Source organism: Mesoplodon bidens (genome assembly GCF_964165515.1).
Source record: "Mesoplodon bidens genome assembly, chromosome: 7".
NCBI classification, from domain to species: Eukaryota; Metazoa; Chordata; class Mammalia; order Artiodactyla; family Ziphiidae; genus Mesoplodon; species Mesoplodon bidens.
Window position 1 is genome coordinate 30,389,398 of NC_138164.1, and position 20,893 is coordinate 30,410,290.

The window sequence follows — 20,893 nt, forward strand, 5'->3', positions numbered from 1 at the left end:
AAAAAAAAAAAAAAAAAAAAAAAAAAAAAGACTGATCCCCAGTATAGAGGGAGTGAAAAGCTCTTGCCATCAGAGTAAAGTAGAGGCCATTAGCTGCTCTGACACAAGTGGCATGTTTTATCAAGCAGCAAAGTCATGAAGCCATCAAGATTTAAAAATGCCATGTGTAGGGCATCACGGGGTTTAACAAAGACTTCAGAAGAACTCCTATATACTGAAGATATGATAATTGCAAGCTATGTCATCTGCAACTTGATTGGACATCCTCATTGAATTATTTTTTCTATTTCACAAATAAATATTTTTACCTTCATAATACCTATATATTGTTTACTGATAACCTTTATTAAAATGAAATGGACTGGTCCATATTTTTAAACAGGAAAAATGGTTCTTGTTTCCATATTACTAACCATTTTTTCAGGAACTTAATCAACAAGTAAATCAAGATACAAACTAGGGCCTCCCTGGTGGCGCAGTGGTTGAGAGTCCGCCTGCCGATGCAGGGGATACGGGTTCGTGCCCCGGTCCGGGAGGATCCCATATGCCGCGGAGCGGCTGGGCCCGTGAGCCATGGCCGCTGGGCCTGCGCGTCCGGAGCCTGTGCTCCGCAGGGGGAGAGGCCACAGCAGTGAGAGGCCCGCGTACAAAAAAAAAAAAAAAAAAAAAAAAAAAAAAAAAAGATACAAACTAAATAAAACAAACAGAGTTTCTTAAGGATTATATTCATTTGGATTATGCTTTTGCTTTTTACTATTTTCCCTTTTCCTGTGGCCATCTTTTCTTAATTTACCAAAATTTGCAGATGAGAAAAAAGCAAGCAGTAATTCTGGTTTAAAAAAGATTATTTGGGTTAAGAGATTGAGAGTAATAAAGTACACTACCTCCGTCTCATACTTCATTCATTGCTCTGACTTTGGGCTTTATTACAGTTTTATTCCTGTTTGGTATACTTAAGTGTTGTTCCATATATTATGATTTCAGACTGACAAACAATTTCCATCTTACAATAATAAAAAACTTTAAGAATCAGAAAAGGTTTAACCCATGAGAAGAAAACCATATTTATATTTAACACTCTTATCAACACTCTCACGCTTGGAGAATCTATGTGAATCTAAAAGCCAGAAGACAACGCATGACTTGCGTAAGAACCAATGATGCATATTTGATGATAAAAAGCTTACAGAGATAAACATAACCCTAAAAAATAGTGTGGTAACAGATTTAAAAACTTATTTTAAATGAAGTAACAGTAATTACCAGGTAATGTAAACTGATTACACTGTAAAATATCAGATCAGATCACACTTACTTTTATATATTCAATATATTATACCAAGCACTGTATATTGTTAATACTAATTTCTATGTACCCATCACTTTACATAGATTGTGTCATTTAATATTCACAATAGCCCTATAAATTCAGTGCTACTATTATTATTGTCACCCCATTTTCCAAGTGAAGAAATGAGGCACAGGTAGATATATTCACTTATCCAAGATCTCATAGTCAGTTGAGTGACAGAGCTGGGATTCAAACCCATGTCCACCTGACCCCAGAGCCCTTGATCTTAACCCCTATTCTAAATTCTTTCTCAGTTCACTCCAAAGGTGAAAAGTAGAACTTAGAACTTAGAACTTAGAACTTAGAACTACAACACATGAAGTAAGAATTATCAACTCCTAAAACCGGTGGTCAGCTTTGCAACTTCCATACATCCTTACCTCTTCTGTGCTTTTTAAAGTTAAAAAACTCATATCAACTTTCTACCTGTTATTTTTACATTTCACATCTGTCCTATGTCATATTTTCCTTGGTAACAATCTCTCTTTCCCATTTGGTCTTCGGTCCTCTGACACAGATTACACAAAGCAGAAGTAATACGGCAGGCAAATATCAAGGAAGCTCTGTACTACCCACTCCGCTTGCTTCTGAATATTTTCCCCACTGCAATGGAGGTGCTTAGCAAATTCTTCCAACACCCATCACCTTCCACAATCAAGAGGGCATTTTCTCCACCCATCTTGACATATTTCCTAGGAATTCCATACAGGTTTTCATAATGGGGAAACCAGAAAGTGCTGCATTGGTAGATTTGGGCATTAGTCAAAAATAAATGCCAGGGGCTTCCCTGGTGGCGCAGTGATTGAGAGTCCGCCTGACGATGCAGGGGACACGGGTTCGTGCCCAGCTCCGGGAAGATCCCATATGAAGTGGAGCGGCTGGGCCCGTGAGCCATGGCCGCTGAGCCTGACCGTCTGGAGCCTGTGCTCTGCAACGGGAGAGGCCCCAACAGTGAGAGGCCTGCGTACCAGGGAAAAAAAACAAAAAACAAAAAACAAACAAACAAATAAATAAATGCCAGACTTAAAACATGAAAATAATGAATCCTTTAAAATGTATCTGTCGCAAGACATCTGACTTTGGACTGTTATCAATGGTAAATTTTTAAAAAGCAGACAACTGGGTTCATTGATTTTGTATAATTTAAATCAAGGTTTATACAATTTTTAATGGTCCGAAACAGTCACCAGTCCTTTGGCACCAAGTTATTTCTGGATTATCACAGAGTATATTTTCTTGACTTTAATGCTGCTTTAAGATTCAGCAATCTTGTGGGTCACTGTTAACAAGCTACTAATAAAAAACTTAACATCTTCATATAAATAGAGCTGGTTAAAGGAGAATTACCACTTTTCTCTCCCCAAGTCCTTATCTTCTAATGTCTAAAACAAAAACCACTACTGTTTACCCAACTCTTAGTATGCAGAAGAACTATTTTATATAGATCCCAAGCATGTATCAAAAGGCTACTAATGTGCTATAAGCATAATACATTTTTTTTTTTTTTTTTTTTTTTCTTTTTGCAGTATGCGGGCCTCTCACTGTTGTGGCCTCTCCCGTTGCGGAGCACAGGCTCCGGATGCGCAGGCCCAGCGGCCATGGCTCACGGGCCCAGCCGCTCCGCGGCATATGGGATCCTCCCAGACCGGGGCACGAACCCGTATCCCCTGCATCGGCAGGCGGACTCTCAACCACTGCGCCACCAGGGAGGCCCAATACATTTTTAATATAACTTGTAAAGGGCAATCATCAAGTAATTTAACAGAATAGGGTTTGTGTATACTTTTATATGTGTATATATTATTATATATTTTAATGTAAAGTAAAATAGAACTATTATCTTATTAAATTATTCAAGTTTCCTTTTATTTTATAATTTTCTTTTCCTCACTTTTCAAATTCCTTTCACAAAGTTCACTGCCTTGCCAATTAAATGGACAGTTAAAGAATATAAATTTCTTCCTAGGATGAAGGAAGGAATCCTTTCCATGTGCAGCTTTGATTTAAGTGATTTCTCAATTACATATATTTAGGAATTTGGCCAATTACAAATCACACATCTCCAGTCTAGCAATGAAATTCATCATTTCAACCTCATATTTTGAAAAAGGACTTATAAAAAGCAAAAGTAAACTAATCATTTTTGCTAAACCAAATTTGAGTGAAAGAAATTGGATTTCATAAAATCTTAGAACTGGAGGAAATCTTAAAATATTATTCAGTTCCATTAAAAATTATGCAGAAAACTGGAGAGTATAGAGAAAATACAGTATTTTAAAGGAAAGTGGCCTGATTAGAAATAATTAGAACAGAACACAAAGCTGGACCCAAATATTTGAATGAGGAGAGTTTTTAAAAAAGACTAACACTAGAAAGTTCTTGTTAAAATAATTAATGATAAAAAAGTAAATCAAGCTGCATTTAGCTTGATTAACCCAGTAAATTGCTTCAAAAGAGCTGTGTAGCTTCCTCTTTTATCTAAAGGCTTCAGATTACCAGGTTCAGAAGTCATTCCCTTTCGGGTGAAAATTGTCTGTAGACACCCTGCTTAACTGGAAACAGGCTTGCTGCTTTGTTACAGTAAATACCCTGGAAATTTATTTAAATACCCTCACAATTCTTGCTCACTGGCTCCAGGCTCTAAAAACTCAGAAGATTATTTTCCAAGCACAGAGGAGCATCAATTTTGCTGCTTTTCTCAAGGAGAAATCCTTGACTGAGAGATAAGATCACTTTCTCTTAAAGCTATTTGAGAAATCATGCTGTGTAACCTCAGTGGAGAATGCACAGCCGCCAAACTCCATGGGTTTGTTCCAGATGGATAAGGAGAAGACCCTGGGTTGAACCCTTATTAAAATGACATTATGGCTATAACTTTATGTGAACATGAGGTTATCAAGATTATAGTTCCCATGACATTCATTCCCAAGCATTTCAACACCACGTAGAAGTCTTCTATTTGTTTTTAAATAGTCACTCAATGTTTCTCAGATGTGAAGTGAGACTAATAACAGCACCTAACTTAAATGACCATTATGAGAATTAAATGAGATTGTACAAAATGACCTCACCAGAAAGCCTGACATATAAAAAGGGCTTCCTATTATTATTTAATACCTTCTACTACCATTTAAACATGCTCAAGTCTCTTTGGGGGTGGCTTTTCCCATTTCAGGTCCTCCCTCCAACTCTCTCTGTCTCAGCCTCTCTTCATACAATGCCCCCACCCACCCACTACAATCGTGCTTCTTGCCACTTTACTCAAACTGTTCCTGCCAGTCACCTCTTTAATTAATATACAGCAGTAAGCATGTCTATTAATTTATATGCAGTATATAAAAACACATTTCATATTTTACAAAACGCAGAGCTGAAATAAAAGATACACAAATATTCTAAAATCCATTAAAACCAATTTGATATATACTTTTGGTTTTAAACATAAATCTGAACACAAATTCTCCCCATTTCCTTAGACCATTACTATTAGAAAATTTAATAGTAAAAACATAAACAAACCAATGTTCTAAAAGAATCATAATCAACCTTTTAGATGCAAAATGCCTAATCTTTCAAAATAAAATTTAAATTAATGAGGTATTTGTTACTAATTTCCCAGGTATAGTTTTTGATGGATTATGACAAAATGAAAAATGTGCATCATCTTCTTCGGATTATAAATACGAAGCAGCTTTCAGAACTTTTATTTGGAAATTTGATAATTAAAAAAATGGTTGTCAAGTAAAAATATCAGTCAATAAATACTTGCATAATTTTTTGCTTTTGAAAAAATTTTAACTCAAGTGTCACGTATAAAACAGGTTCTGAGGATAAGTAAATGTACTGATATTAAAATTAGCTGAACTGGAAGATAAAATGGAAGATTATATAAACTCTTCAAGAGTTTATATAAAGAAACTTTATGACAAGAGAAGCTCAGTCACGAATCTTGCCTTGACTTTCATTTTCTTGAATCCTTTCAAGTGTTCAACCCACCCAAGGCAAGAACATAGAGTTAATGGAACAGCAAAAACATTCTAACACATTGTCATCATCTTTAGGGGCAGAAGGACATTTCAAATTTTGTGACCTTTCCTGGTCAAGGAATCCTTGTGACAATGAATTGTACCACGCTCTCCAACTCTACCAATCCCTTTCCAAAGGCTGCTGTTTAAGAAAATCTACAGTGCAGCTTCCAATAGTATCATGTTGATCAGTTTGTTGGGTAGGGAAGATGGATGGGCTGTGAAGGAGGAAGCCATTAAGGCCACTAGGGCTGCCAATTACAGTTGCCATCTGTGTCCTGACCCAGGACACTCAGTAAAGGGGATAAAGTGTGTTTGTGTGTGTTTGGGTGGGGTAGGGGAATGGTCAGAAATCCAGTCCAAATGCTCTAATCCTTGATGCCAGGCATAGGGCTGCATCTTCCCAGAGGAAGGGGTACCTTTTCCTAATACGCACAAAGATGCATAATGGGTAGCTATGGCCTTGGGCCCATGTAACAAAGAAGAAGTCAGACAATATCTAACTGACATAGGGAAGAAGGAACGTAACATTTACTTAGTATCTACTCCGTACTAGAACTGTAATATAAAAGCTTTATACATATTATATGATTTCCTTTAATATCTTCCTCTCTATAATAAGGGGCATGACCACTCCCCATTACATAGATGAGAAAAATGGCAGATTTAAGTAAACTGCCAAACAGGAGACAGAAAAAAAATTTATACTCAGGTTTATCTTCTGTGAAAAAGGTGGAAATGTGTTAAATAACATGTACCAGCCCTAAGAAAGATGCTTTGGGGTTTGTAAGTGGCTACCTTCCAGTTATTCTCAAGGTAGAACAAACATCCACTTTAAGAGGTGAGTTAAGAACACCACAGCTTGGCTTCCCATCCAAACCACAAAAGGAAGAGGGAAACTTCAACTCTAAGAGACACAAGAAAGCGGCACAATAAAACACAAGTATGTCAAAGTTAACCAAACTAGGAATTTGAGATATTCACTTCAGAACTGAAACTTTAAAATCTGTTGGCTTTCAGCAGGTTATTTGAAATAAGATAAGTTTCCCTTAGGAAAGTGGATAGAAAATAACCATCACCCATGCTCCAGTTTCCTTAAAAGAATAACTACTATTTTCCACAGAAAGTTTTATCAATGCACGAGCATTACCTGGTGTGCTCTAATTACAGTATTTCACTCACCTGAGGCCGAATTCATCATGTTCTGCTGCACTGGTGGACTGGCAGGGGATGTAACGTTCATCTGGGAGAGCATGGCCTTCCTGGGGTCCTGCCATGTTGTTGTTTGATCTATGTGACTGAGACAAAACATCCACTGCATTAGATAACAAATACGAGGCCCTAAAAACAACCACCTCACTTAGCAAAATAGGGTAGCTCTATGAAATAGCAGGGAAAGGATTCTAAATTAGCTCTGTAAAAGCATACAGTCATGTCACCTCACTGCTCTCACCCTTCCTCTGCAACCTTTTTTCATCCTTATATCACTGAACTTTCCCCTCTTAGATCTTGCAAGTGCAAAATTTGAAAAAGTTATGTCTGAAGTTTTAAGTGAAGGGAAACCATTTTCACCTAGCAGACAATTATTATCTGCTTCTAATTTAAAGATAAAATGTGATTTATAAATTAATCGTCTATAACAGTAGTCATATGAGCAAAACCCAAAATTCATAAGGGAATCACCCACTTTTTTCCTCCTAGAGCTATAAATGCCAATTAACATATAATTTTAAGACCTAAAACCCTTTACACTGAACAAATAAAACATGAAAAGATGAAGTCTTATTATAGTACATACTCCAAAGCCAAAACAGAATTACAAACTTTAAGTTTTGTTTCCTGTGACTGCTGAAGGCCTTTGTTATTTGCTAAACAAAACATTTAAACATTTTCTACATACTGTTAACGTACTGCAAAATATCTTACACATATGCATACAGATGTCTTCATCTATAAAACTGGGGATGAAAACAGCTAAAAATTATATGAAATATGAGACTACAAGGCATCTTGCACAGTATCTGGCATATGAGCATTCAAAAATATAGTTTTCTTCCTCCAGCAAAGAGTAATTGTTTCGCTGAAACAAAAACTAAAAATATTATACCCATGAAACCACCTGAAAATTTATCTTGAAGAAATAGCCAGGGAAGTATTCAAAGATTTATGCAAAGTTCTCTTCTGTATAATTAATAAAAGCAAAAATCTAAAAGCAGATAACAACATCTAACCAGAGGGACTAATTAAATCTTGTTACATATAATGTACTATATTGCAGCTATTGAAAATATTTTAGAATAATATTTAATAGCATACAAAATATTCATAATACAACTTTTTAAAGTAGATTGTAAAACAATTGAGGCTAGTTGTTTAAACGTGTGTGTACTGAAAACATATGGGAAGGATAGACATCAAAATGTTTTAAGTGTTTAGATGGCAAAATTACAGAACTGTTTAATAGGAAAACCTAGAAAGACAATCATGAACTCATTATCTTTGAAATGGGGGAGGGAGGGCATTAGAAATAAGTTATTAAAAAAAAGCCTCAAATCATTTTCTCTATGGCTGTTTAAATTTCAAATCTGATTTCTCTCTTCCTGAATCATCCCATGATAAATACCCATGTAAATAGTAAAGGAAATGACATCCTGTCGTTAATTTTCCTGAAATGGAACCAGAATGCTCTCTCATCAATAATGTTACCATATCAATAACACAGTAAAAAAGGATCTTAGACTCTGGCTAGAATGGACCTTAAATATTATCTACTGGAGATGGGAGAATTCTTTTTCCTAAGCAAGCAGAAAGAAGATGAAAACAGGGGGGTAAAAAATGTGAAAGATTTGTACACTTGGGAATGACAATGGTACCTGACAATTGAAGGCTATTACAGACCAACTAAAAATGCTGAGAGAATGTTTATTTAGTAGAGTATATAGTCTCTCAAATATCACCTTATCAGCATTTATTTACCAGTCATATATGCTTTTTAGCAGTTGCACTAGCATTGCTCAGGTCTAGACAATACAGGCCAAACCTTGTTCAAGTTTTTGAACAAGGCAAAACCTTGTTCAAGTGTTTATGTAAACACCTCATTCTAAAAGATCACATCCTTATCAAGCTCAGTTAAGAGCTTATTCCTTTTCCATCCTCCATGTGGGCCACTGAACAAATTAAACCATAAAATGTTTCCTAGATATTCAGTGCTTCTCATGCTTACAGATATAAAGCAATACACATGATAATTAATAGTCATACTGAAGGAAAGAAACTTGAAACCTGTAAGACCACTAAAATTTAGGGAAATGTTTCTGTTTCTCACTGCCTGTTACAATGTTAAGAAACCAGGAAAAATGGCCAGTGATTCATTATTACTGGCTCTTAAATATGAATGAAATTGTGTGCCACCTGCCTACTCCTTGTCTCCAGTACTTCTTAAAATCTGTTACCTTTGTGAGGGGTAAAAGAGAAGAGAGAATCAAGTTCTGGATTCTAACTGTTGAAGGTTTTCTAAATATCTAACAGATTTCTCTGAAAATTAACCAATTATGTAAATCATATTAATCCATTTATAACTAGATTGCAGTCCACTTGAGGGTTTAGGAAGACCCTATTCTGATGACTAAACGACCATATTCTGATAACAAGCACATGAATCTTCCCAAATAGCGGAGCCGATCCGTAAGTCTGTTCTTAAGGCTCCTTTCTCCTTTAAATAAATTAGGGTTTTGAATATAATGCAGAGAATGTATAGTTTTACTGCTCTCAAAAAAGTGATTATTTTGCTGAAATACTACTAAGTGTACAAATGCTAAAATTTCTCCTCCTGAAAAGGCTTCTGTTGAACCTCAGTAAGTTAGTTTAGAGCCCTATAAAGCTATCCTATGTTACTTCAGCTAATGTTCCACTTACTCAAAAAAGATCTACATTTTTTAAGGAATAAATATGCCATTATTTAAATTGTCCCAACACTAAAAGCATGCAACCATTTAGATGCTAAAGGGAATGTGAAATAAAATTAACTTTAGAGTTTTTGTCTTCACTTATTCTGTAAGATTAAATCATGAATACTGTTTTATCCTAAAAAGTCAATTTGCAGAAGTATACCCCAAAATATCCAGTCTTCCTTTTTATCATAAGAATAAAAATCTTTATAAAAACATTTCATAGGACAAAGAACTATTTTTGCTTAGACCAAATAAATAGTTTGCTAGGCCTACTCTTCCCCCAACTATTTGCACAGGACCTTCCCTCATCTCCTGGTCTTTGCTCAAATGTCTTACTCTTAGTGAGGCCTTCTGTGGCCATGTCATCTAAAACCCACCCTATTCAAACTTCTACTCCCTTTTCTTTGCTTTATTTTTGTTTGATAATCCTTTATCATTATCTGACACATAACTTACTTAATTTGTTTGTCTATTTCCTCAAACTAACAAGCTCCAGGGAAAAGGGGACTTTTATCCATTTTATTAACTACTGTATCTTCAATGATTAATAAAGTGCTTGATAAATATTTGTCAATGAATTAATGAAAAGAAAGCTTTTTTCTTTTTGCCCTAAGAACATCAAACTTTCTCCCAAAGTCCTTGTCGCCTTACTGACTTTATCAATACCCACCTTCTTTTCCAAAAATGTAATTGCAGGTAAGGATTATAGACCCACTAGAAATAGTAATAAGGAGATTATTGGTGACACCGGCAAGAGCAGCTTCAGTGGCATGATGGGGGTACAGTGCATAGGAGGTAAGAAAACAGACAAATTTAGTTGTGTACAAAACCACAAATGGATGGGTATGAATTTTTGTTTTTTTCAGGAGGAAGAAACTCAAGTGTTTAAATGTGAATGAAAACAGAGTAGCTGAAGATGTGCTAAAGGATCAATGAAGAGTTATAGTCATCCATTAGAAAGTGAGAAAGAACAGAATGTAGACACTGCTTCCACTGTAAGGAGGTGAGGAAGAAAGGATAGGGTAGAAGCAAATAATTTCACTGGTTGGTCAAAGTTGATTGCATTCTGGTGTGAGGACTTCTACTCTCTTATCGAGAGATATAGCATTAAGAGGATTAAGAAGGCTGGCATTATTGGTACCTCCACTATGAAAAACTGAGGGACTTGCACAAGGTCACATATCCAGTACACAACAAGACTACATCTGGTACCCAGGAATTCTGAAAACAATTTCTGTACTAGACATACACAAGAAAAGGACAATATTCAAAAATGTAAGTTCTTTGTAATTATACTGAATAACAAATACATTGCATAAATACTAAAGAGGGAATATAATAAAAAGGCATGGTATTGAAGATTCAATAAAAGAATTTACAAAATTTATAAAATATTACAAAACAGAGTTTCTACTACTACTAGAATATAAGCTTCTTGAAGAAGGTGTACCTGGGAGAGTGCCTGGTACATAGTAGGGCTCAATAAATAGTAAATGAAATGAATATTAAAGCAGTGTGCATTATTTAAGAATGTAGGTGATTAAGAGTTTACACAAATGCTAATCTGAGAATGGGCTGAAAAGAATTTTCACTTAAACTACAGATTCTAAAAAAGGTCAAATTATAAATAACAGAATCAAAATATATAAACCAAGGAGATAAAATTAAGCAAAACTCATAAAACAGTATTTTCAGAGTTAAAAATATGAGTGGTTATATATAACATAGAAAATAATTTAAAATTTAGTTTATCTTGTTCCTAAGAATAGTCTAGATGCTGAACTTACTACAGGAAAATAGTTAAGTGTGAAATTCTCCAGCCCCTTCAAGATACATAAATAAATTTTCCTTCCTATTACTTTGGAAAAGGAAAGGTAATTGGATTTATGACCAAGATAAACCCTATGATCTTACTCTGGAGCAGCTAAGACTGGGAAACAATGAACCTTTCAAAGTTTCGACTGATGAAACATAAGCAGCTGTACTTTGACCAAGGTCCATGTCCAGCAGCAGTCTTTCCTGCGTATACAGAGCCACCTCTCCTGTTGGCTTTTGTCTTTTTTTTTTTTTTTTTTTTTTTTTTTGTGGTATGCGGGCCTCTCACTGCTGTGGCCTCTCCCGTTGCGGAGCACAGGCTCCGGACGCGCAGGCCCAGCGGCCATGGCTCACGGGCCCAGCCGCTCCGCGGCATATGGGATCCTCCCAGACCGGGGCACGAACCCGTATCCCCTGCATCGGCAGGCGGACTCTCAACCACTGCGCCACCAGGGAGGCCCTTGTCTTTTACTTTTTACTGCAGAATCTGGCCTTACATATTGGATGACTTAGCAGAATCCGTGTAGAACCAAAAAAGGGGCAGAAATCCAAAGTGAATCATTTGTAAACTGACTTTTTGCATAATCCCACAAAAGTTAATTGAGGCTACAGTATATAGAAATATTTGAAGCGCTTTATATCCTCCTGGGAGATGTGAACCTTATGAAACTCAAACGTGGGCAGGGAATATAAGGAATTCTGATCTTATAAAGAATAACAATATTACTGTCCCATCTTCGATTACGGGGAAATCCATAAGATTATGAAATGCTACCTGAAGAAGCTACAATGGGGAGACCCAAAGATCTCATCTCTCCAGGACCAGTGTTCAACAGGAAGATGATACCATGCCATTGCTTCATGAGTCTCTCACAGAGGTTGAACAAAATAATCACTTACTACAATTTATTTTTATTTTTTTTTAATTTATTTATTTGTCTTTGGCCACGCTGGGTCTTCATTGCTGCGCGTGGGCTTTCTCTAGTTGCGGCGAACAGGGGCTACTCTTCGCTGCAGTGCGCAGGCTTCTCATTGCGGTGGTTTCTCTTGTTACGGAGCACGGACTCTAGGCACGCAGGCTTCAGTAGTCGTGGCACATGGGCTCAGTAGTTGTGGCTCGCGGGCTCTAGAGAGCAGGCTCAGTAGTTGTGGCGCACGGGCTTAGTTGCTCCGTGGCATGTGGGATCTTCCCCGATCAGGGCACGAACCTGTGTCCCCTTCATTGGCAGGAGGACTCTTAACCACTGTGCCACCAGGGAAGTCCCTTCCTACAATTTGTTAAGATTAAGTGATATGCCCAAGAGCAGCCGAATAGTATGCAGCAGAAATGGGATTTAAACTCAGGAATGAGAATTGATACAAAAATCTGCACTCTTTGTACTATATCAGACTTCCTTTTTATGCTGTGAGAGTATTTTGGATGTTGTTTAGATTTCTTAAGACTAACCTCTACATCACTACTTACCCGCCTCTAATCCCTACAATAATTAAGTACAAGGAGACAAAAATCTCCTCTGCAACACTCAGTAGACCAAACACCCAGTCACACATAGCCAGGATTAAAATAAATGTTTTTTACCTTCTGGCTCAGTGTTCTTTTCACTTTACCTTATTGGTCTCTAAAGAGGAAAAGATTTTCTAAAATGATAATCTGCCATTAGGAGAATAAAATTTTTTCAGGGAATGTAATTCAAAAAGAGAATCAGAATCCTTTTAAATGCTTCCTTGTTTAATTAGCCAACTATTAAGACTATTCCAAGACTAGCAACCGAGCTCTACCATCAGAACAGAAAGTTGTCTTTATTATAAAAATGCACAATCATTAGAGGTGTTAATGATCGGTTACCTGATGGCACTGGTACAGAGACAAACTGGCTATGGGGGTATTATGCCTACCACTTCTACTCACTTAAATTGGTGGACTGCAGCTCTAAAGTTACACTGTTTTTTCTCCTTCCTACTTCGTTTCTTACTTTAGAAACAAGATTCTTGGCACCTGTATAAATTAATATACAGATATGATAATTTGCAAGTTGCTTCCCTATCTAGGCATTGTCTTCCTATTATAATGTAGTGTCTAATCTCCTAAGAAAGTAATTCCTCAGTATCTACTAAGTCTCCCTACTATTTACTTCAACAGATATTGTCACAATGGCACATAAACGTTTTAAGAAAGCAGTGAACCCACTTTGGAAGTGGGTCATGGAGAGATGGCTTAGATAATGTATTACTTAAAAAAAAATCCTTTATGCAAATCAAGTGTTATCAACACTATAATCAACAGCTATATATGCTTAATATGAATATCTGATTCTTTTGAAATATCTGCTACATTTCTTGAGACTACTGTTCTTCCTCAGGTAATCTTTTCCCCAACTGGCCCATAAAGCACCTAATTTCTAACTAACCTTTTCAAGACCCAGATCCCTCCTTTCAGAAGTCTGTGGAATAGTAAGAAAGCAGACATGGATTCAAATCCCAGTCTCAAATTTGCCAGCGATAAACTGGGTTGTACAGGCAGGTCGTTTAAACAAACGGTTTCATCTTCGTTAAAATAAGACTGATTTATTTACTTCCCAGGGTTTTGAGAATTAAATTCAATAGCATACACAAAAGTAACTAGTACTGTGGCTCCCAGTACACAAAAGGCTCTCAAATATTTCTCCGGACTTCATTCCTGTGCTAGTCCAATAGTATTTAAAATAGGAAAATCTTCATGGTAGACAGGTTAAGTCAAGAAAATGTTTAAGAATGAGATGACTTCAGTTAAGTGAGAATGACAGATCCGGGGCTTTAAGAGCTCTGAAAAAGAGTCTGGTTTCCCGGGATAGATGATGAAGAGATGCAGTAGACACTATAGGTTTCAGGGTAGGAAACAATGTTTCTGGACCATTAGTTCAACTTGCACAAGGCCATCAGCTTAGAATAAGAAGGAACCATGCAAGTATGACCATACTGGCTCCTAGGAAAAGAGCAGCAAAATAACTCGGGAGTAAAAGAATAATCTCACTCATATAACCAAATGTCTTAAAATATTCATTGTGAAAAATCACTCCATACAAAATTTTTTTTTTTTTACTTAAGCCATAAAATGGTCAACTCTATCCATCTAAACCAAGGCAAAGAAAAAGCTACACTTATGAACCAGGCAAAGCACATCCCAACAAATGCTAAGGTGCTCTTCAAATTCTTTGTTGTATGTTTCATCTATCAAATACTAAATCCATAACCCTTACTTAAGGGATACAGAGCAACATAATGGGAAATGAGTTTTATAGTGATAGAAAACTACTGATGACTTTATCTCTATCCTCAAAATTTAGGATAACCTTATGCTACTCATTAGTGAAAGTATTAGAGAATTAAGGTAATGTAGTTTTAGTAAAATAATTTTAGTGATTAACATTGATACTGACAAAGTTTACACACCTCAAGGAATGGATAACTAACAATTCCCTTACATCCCTGCTCCTTAAAGAGTGTGGGCCTTGAGCCAGCAGAACTGACAAAACCTGTGAGGAAGCCTGTTAAAAATGTCAGGGTCTCCTCAGGATCCACCCAACACACTGATTAAGAATCTGTATCTTAACAAGATCCATAGGAGATCTGTATGCACATTAAAAGTTTGAGAAACACTGCCTTAGACACTACTTGATCACCTATGCTGTGTTTTAAGTACGACTAATGCCTGGAGGGTAAATATTTTGTGTATATGAAGAACTACATGGTGTTGATACTACAGTTAAAGCAAAACCAATAACCTGTGGTAAAAATTCAAAGTTTAATTTGCATCATTACTGCAGAAGGGTACACTGAAATCTACTAGCCACTGATTGTACCACTGTAAGTGTATCCATTTACATCACAAGGAAACAGCATTCTCACTGTGTTACATCACTGGTGATAGTTCTCTCTACTCTTTCACACCTACTCTGAATTTAAAACAAAACGAAAAGCACCGCAGCTTTTCCAAAAGTGATTTGGTATTGTACTCACTTTTTATTTAGAGCAACAGTTCTCAATTTAGAAATTGGGGGAAGGGCATTTTTCGCTATCACAGTCTTACAAACATACAATGGGGAGAGGGTACTGGATGCTAGGTTTCCTGCAACGCAGGAGATGGTCTTCCACAACTTTGAATGTCATGCCACACATTCTAAAAAGACAACAGAACTCCATTTTATACATAGACAAAGTATGTTTTGCACAATTTTAGTTATATACCAAAGTTTTCTGGAAGGCAATCAATTACACTTAGTTTTGTTTGGAAATCTGTTAACAGTATATCCTTTTTGGATAACCACATTATCACAGCAATGCCCTCTTGGTATTTTAGTTACCAACTCAACACACTTGATCCTTATTCAAAACTGTCACGTTCATGGCAATTTTAGGTACAGATGCAGGCACTTGACTACTTTATTATAGCTTCAAATATAGAATACCCAAGCATTTATAAATTAATATACATGTTATTTTTATCATAAATTACTTTATTTCTCCTCCATATTGCATAATTCTGATATAATGTTGACTTTAAAAAATTATGTATGTGGTTAAATTGTTACATATGAATTTCATTTTAGGATAATACTTTCCCAAATATGTATTACTAAAAGAGGCTGATGGGACTGACACGGATAAGAGCCACTGCATTAAGAGACCATAAACTATCAATATAAGTAGAGAGCATTTTTATATCATAAGTCTAAGATGTCTTTCCCATCAGATCATGAATTTCTGGAGGGTAAACGATCTCACCCTCCCTTCCTACATTTCATACATGAACACAGTGCTTTGCATAAATGCTCAATAACCCGTCTGATGAATTGAAAGCTTATTCTACTGGGTATTCTTTAACCACCAAGGAATACTGTGAGCTAAATCCTAAATGGAGTCAATATGTATGGTTTATTCCCTTTTCATAGTCCACTTTTGAAAATGTTTTTCTTCTAAACTGTAAAACCTACTTTTCACAAAATCCCAACAGTGTAGTCCTAAATTGTTTGTACTTCACAGTTACCTAACAAACTGGTTCTTTCCAACTCTGCCAAGATTCTGTGACATCAGATGGCACAAATTGGTCATAAGAATTTAACAACATAATTTACAAACTAAACCAACAGAAACTTTAAAAAATTACATCTGACAAATGTTTAATCCCTAACACACCTTTCAGACCTTGTGTTGCAATAGGGGAACACCAAAATAAAAAAAAAAATTTTTTGGCAATAGTGACTTGCTTAGATAGATCCTTTGACAAAATGCATCTTTGTGAACTTATCTTTTGCTGCTTGGGCCTGTAATTGTGGGAACTGTGAGAAGTTCCTAATTCTTCCCAATAAAGCTAAACAAAGATGAAATGATAAAAGTGTGCCCTGTTTTTATGCTTATAGAAAACTGGGCAACCAAATCACCACCATTCCTCAAGAAGGTGAGAAAATTTGTATTGAAGTATATGTAAGACCACAAAACCTAAGTATCTAATGAGAAGCCAAGTGACCAAACTAAAGAATTCTTTTTATCAAGCAAAGCTGACTTTTAGGAAACAACAAAAAATAAGAATAAAACTGGATAACCAGGAATAACACAAAATAGATATGAAAAATGTTTTCATTTAAAAACTTCTGTTACTGCTGTCATACCCTCGAAATACTATGATGGCAGGACTGGTTCTAAAATTTAGAAGCATGGGCAGTCAGCCCAGATTTATTGCTCACTTATCAAGCCCATGTTTGTTGTGCAAGTGTTATTTATAGAGTCACATGCTAGAGGCTGTTCCCAAGCTAGCCAAACCTACACGCTTAATTGACCCTAGGAACAATGATACATTATTCAAGCTAATCCTTCTATGAGCTACAGTTCCTAAGCCACAACCATATGCTTTTTATATTTGTATATGTCTACCATGAACTATTTTTAGAACCCTCAAAAGTTAAGAGATATGCACATACTATAATTTCTTGATAAGGATGAGAAAACTTACATACTTTGCTTCTATGACAACAGTTTTTATAATTACTGGAAATCAATATCTTATATTGAACTTTAAATAACTGGACTATCACTAAAGGCTTAAAGATGGGTTAAAATTATGAACAAGTGTAGGCAGAAACACATAAAAGCAAACGTGACAATTGATTATACTCCACTCTACAAATTGTATAACCACACTGCAATCTGACCCTATAGCCTTAGGTTGAACAAAATTAGTATCTGCTCACAAGTATGAAATCAATTTAAACACAAACTTAACCATGTTGCCATATAAGAGTGACATGCTTATATACATCTCCCCTTGGAAATGATTATTCCCTAAGGAAGGGGTAGGATGGAGCAGCTATGAGAATAATGCCAAAGCTATAGTGGAGGCTTCTTAAAACACACACAGTTCTTTCAATCTTGATCCCACATGGCTTTTATCTGTAGTTACGTTCAGCAACATTCTTTCGATAATGACTGAGAATATTCTCCCCAAAAGTTCAAAAAAAAGTGTTCGTCCTTATTTCATGTTATAGAAAATGACAGATGTCATCGCAGGATGAATTGAGGCTCATAATTTTGTTAATAGAACAAAGACCAGAATTCAAGTCTCTTGATTCTCAATTATAAGGTCTACCTAGATTCTTTCATTAAGAGTCATCTTAAAAAAAGAAAGGAAAAAAGAAATGGCTGAATGGCAGAACTATGACCCAAAATTAAAAACAAAACAAAACTCTGAGAAATATTAAGACACAGAAAATCTATAAACATTATTCAAAATACAGTCCTGAAACCACTTGCATCACAATTACCTGGAAGACTTATTAGCTCCTCAGTATTTTTAAGCACAATAAGACTGGAGAATAATTTATCTAACACCTTTGCATATTCTTTCATAATCTGAGATCCTTACATACAATAAGACATTTATTTACCACAAGAGCTAGATGAGGAATACAATCTCTTCTAAAGATGGTTGATAATTTTCTTACATTCCATTGTTATCCTTAAAGTGATATTCCTCAGCAAATACTGTTTCAAATGAAACTATATGTCAGATGTCAAAAAGAAGTAACTTTCTTATACATGTTAAAGACCTTGGCAGTATCATCCTTTCATTTTATAATTGTCAGTCTAGGGGTAAAAAAAAAAAAACAAAAAACAAAACCCTGTGAAGGTAAGGAAACAAATCTGTTGAGTACCAACTCTGACCTCATCTACCACGACATGACTTAGGCCTGAGGCCCTCAACCAGGGACACCAAGGAAGACAGGTTTAGGCAGTCAAACAAAGCTATAATCAGCCTTCTGCATCTCATCAGACGCAGTTGGCTTCCAAATAAGGAACTGTTCAGTCTGTTGGCTCATGTGTCTACCGTGAGGAAATCACATTAAGTTACAAAGCTGGAACCATATTCATTGCATATTTATGGCTACATTTAAGATTTCAACTGTTATCAACAGAACAGGGCCTGAGCCACCCAAAACATTAACACAGGATGAGTCTAACAGCCTAGGAAACATTTCCCAAGTGGTAAATCACCAGGAAAGCAGTTAACAATATCCACAATAAACACTTTTAAGCGAAGTAGGCAAATGGCATGACTTTTAACATAAACCCCAGGACCTCCCACCACCACCATTTTGATGGAAATGATACAAAGAATCTTATATATATATTTTATTCTTATATATGTATTTTCTTTTAATCACAAATTGCTTTAAACAATAGTTGGATAACACTGTAGAACGTCTTCAATCATCTAAAAAGAGTCTTACTGAAATTAGCAAAATAACTTGGGGAAGGACCCCAAAATCTAAAACAGTTAAATTTATATACTCTACACCCCATTTTCAGAATGAATAGATATAATGCACGTTGAACAATGAGAGATGGTTTCTATACAAATAAATAGTAAGCATTTCATTAAATGTTATATAAAACCTTTTAATTTCGTGTCCTGTTATTTAATTGCAAGATGTCATTTTAGGGCATGCTGGTTGCTTGGATAACTGAAATTTTAGTAATGCCTTCAGGGGTTTCACAAGGGGTTTCTCAGAACAGAAAGCAGCACACTGGTGGAAAAGTGCTACATTTATTATTTAACTTGAGACTTAAGGTACCCAATCTCAGTCAAGTCATTCAACTTTTCTGGACCTCACCTTCAGTAGCTGTGATATATGACAGGCCTCCATTTAATAAGAACCAATACTTCACTTTTTGAACACCTACTGTACAAAAGCCAAGCATTTTATCCATATGACCATTTTCAAAGTAAATAAATATCTGATGGCAACACTTGGAAAAATTATCTTGAATGGAGTGATATAACCACTTAGCTACATTAAGGTTACTGGTAAAACTAATAATAAATAAATGAATAAGTTATACATGAAGGACTTTTGCAGGTACTAATAAGGTGGTTTGCCAGGCCTGTGTATTTTAAATGTGGCAAAAGGGAAGCAGGACTCTTTCATTCACGGCCAAGTACACACCCAACCTTTCTTGCATCCAGTAAATTCTCTTTATATGGTCATGCTGCTAATTTTTTTTTTTAATTAAAGAAAATAAATGCTAGACAGTCATCCAACCCAGGTTTACCTTATTAGGTAGAGTTGACTTACATAGAATACTCAGTAGTCTATCTATACTAAATTTATAAATACAGATTAAATGTCTCCTTTCTGTCTCCTCTGGGCTTATTAAAAGAAGAAAAAAAAAAAACCCATTTTATAAATTGCCTAGTTCACCAGAATCAGAACATTTTTGCTCAGGCTGAAAACTAGGATTCAATTTGGTTTTTCTAAGTTACAACTGAAATGTGATCCTGTCAGTGAAAATACAGTTTTCTTCTTTGAACCTTCCAAGTTAAATGACTATGAAATTCAATTATACTATGAAATATATTAACACCTTTTTGAAGCGGATTTTTATGGATATTTGTAGAAAATGTTACAGTCATGGTCATTAAAAGGAAATTAACAAAAAGGTTATACTGTAAACACTAAGTAACATGGTCACTTAGGGACTGTCTCAATCTTTGAGCCATGCCCATAGGTTGAATCCTCATTTTCATGAGACACTGCCCAAAGAGTAGTTTCTTAGGTATCTAGTTTTTAGGTATTTTTTGTTTGTTTTGTTTTTTTCTTTGAGAGTTCCTATGTACTCCCTCTACTCTGATTAAGATGAGAAATGCCCACCAGCTTACTGAGAAAAAATCCAAGGTCTAGGAATCTAAAAAGTTAATGAAGAGACTACTTACTAGATTGCAAGTTTTACTGAAATTCTCCTTCAATAACTAAAATGATTAATAACTGAAAAAGGGTCCCCAAAGCAGGAACTTAATTTGGTTATCTGTGGAACTCATTTTGTTAAACTTCTAATTCACATATAATGGACATATAGAAAATAACTGATTCTTTAACACAATATCAGAACATACTATTGGATTTTATGGTAAGACTGAAATACCTGAAGTATAAAATAAAGGTTTCTTTGTATCTTAAAAAACAAAAACAAAAACAAAAAAACCCCACCTCTACACAAGAGTTTTCTTAAAACATTTTGTCCACTACAACTTTGGGAAGGAGCAGCAGTTGAGCGGTAGAATGGGCTATAATGTCTGCCTATTATGAATCACTTATATCTGTGAAATTGTGGAAAGTTTTTGTCACTATTGCTTAAGACCGACAAAACGGAGCTGTTGGACAAAGACAAACTATTAAAATGGTTTAAGGGATGGAACAGACTAGGCCTATTTGGAATGCTTC

At 35.7% G+C, this 20,893-nt stretch overlaps 1 protein-coding gene across 12 annotated transcripts in view; it reads right to left on the reverse strand.

Annotated features, from left to right (window-relative positions):
- YAP1 (Yes1 associated transcriptional regulator) overlaps nucleotides 1–20,893 on the reverse strand; it is a 109,513-nt gene that overhangs the window by 52,366 nt on the left and 36,254 nt on the right. For all 12 annotated transcript variants that reach the window (XM_081239686.1, XM_081239676.1, XM_081239677.1 and 9 more), the window contains exon 3: nucleotides 6,559–6,674. In XM_081239686.1, the coding sequence (XP_081095812.1) occupies nucleotides 6,559–6,674 (116 nt within the window). The remainder of the gene's footprint in view (nucleotides 1–6,558; nucleotides 6,675–20,893) is intronic.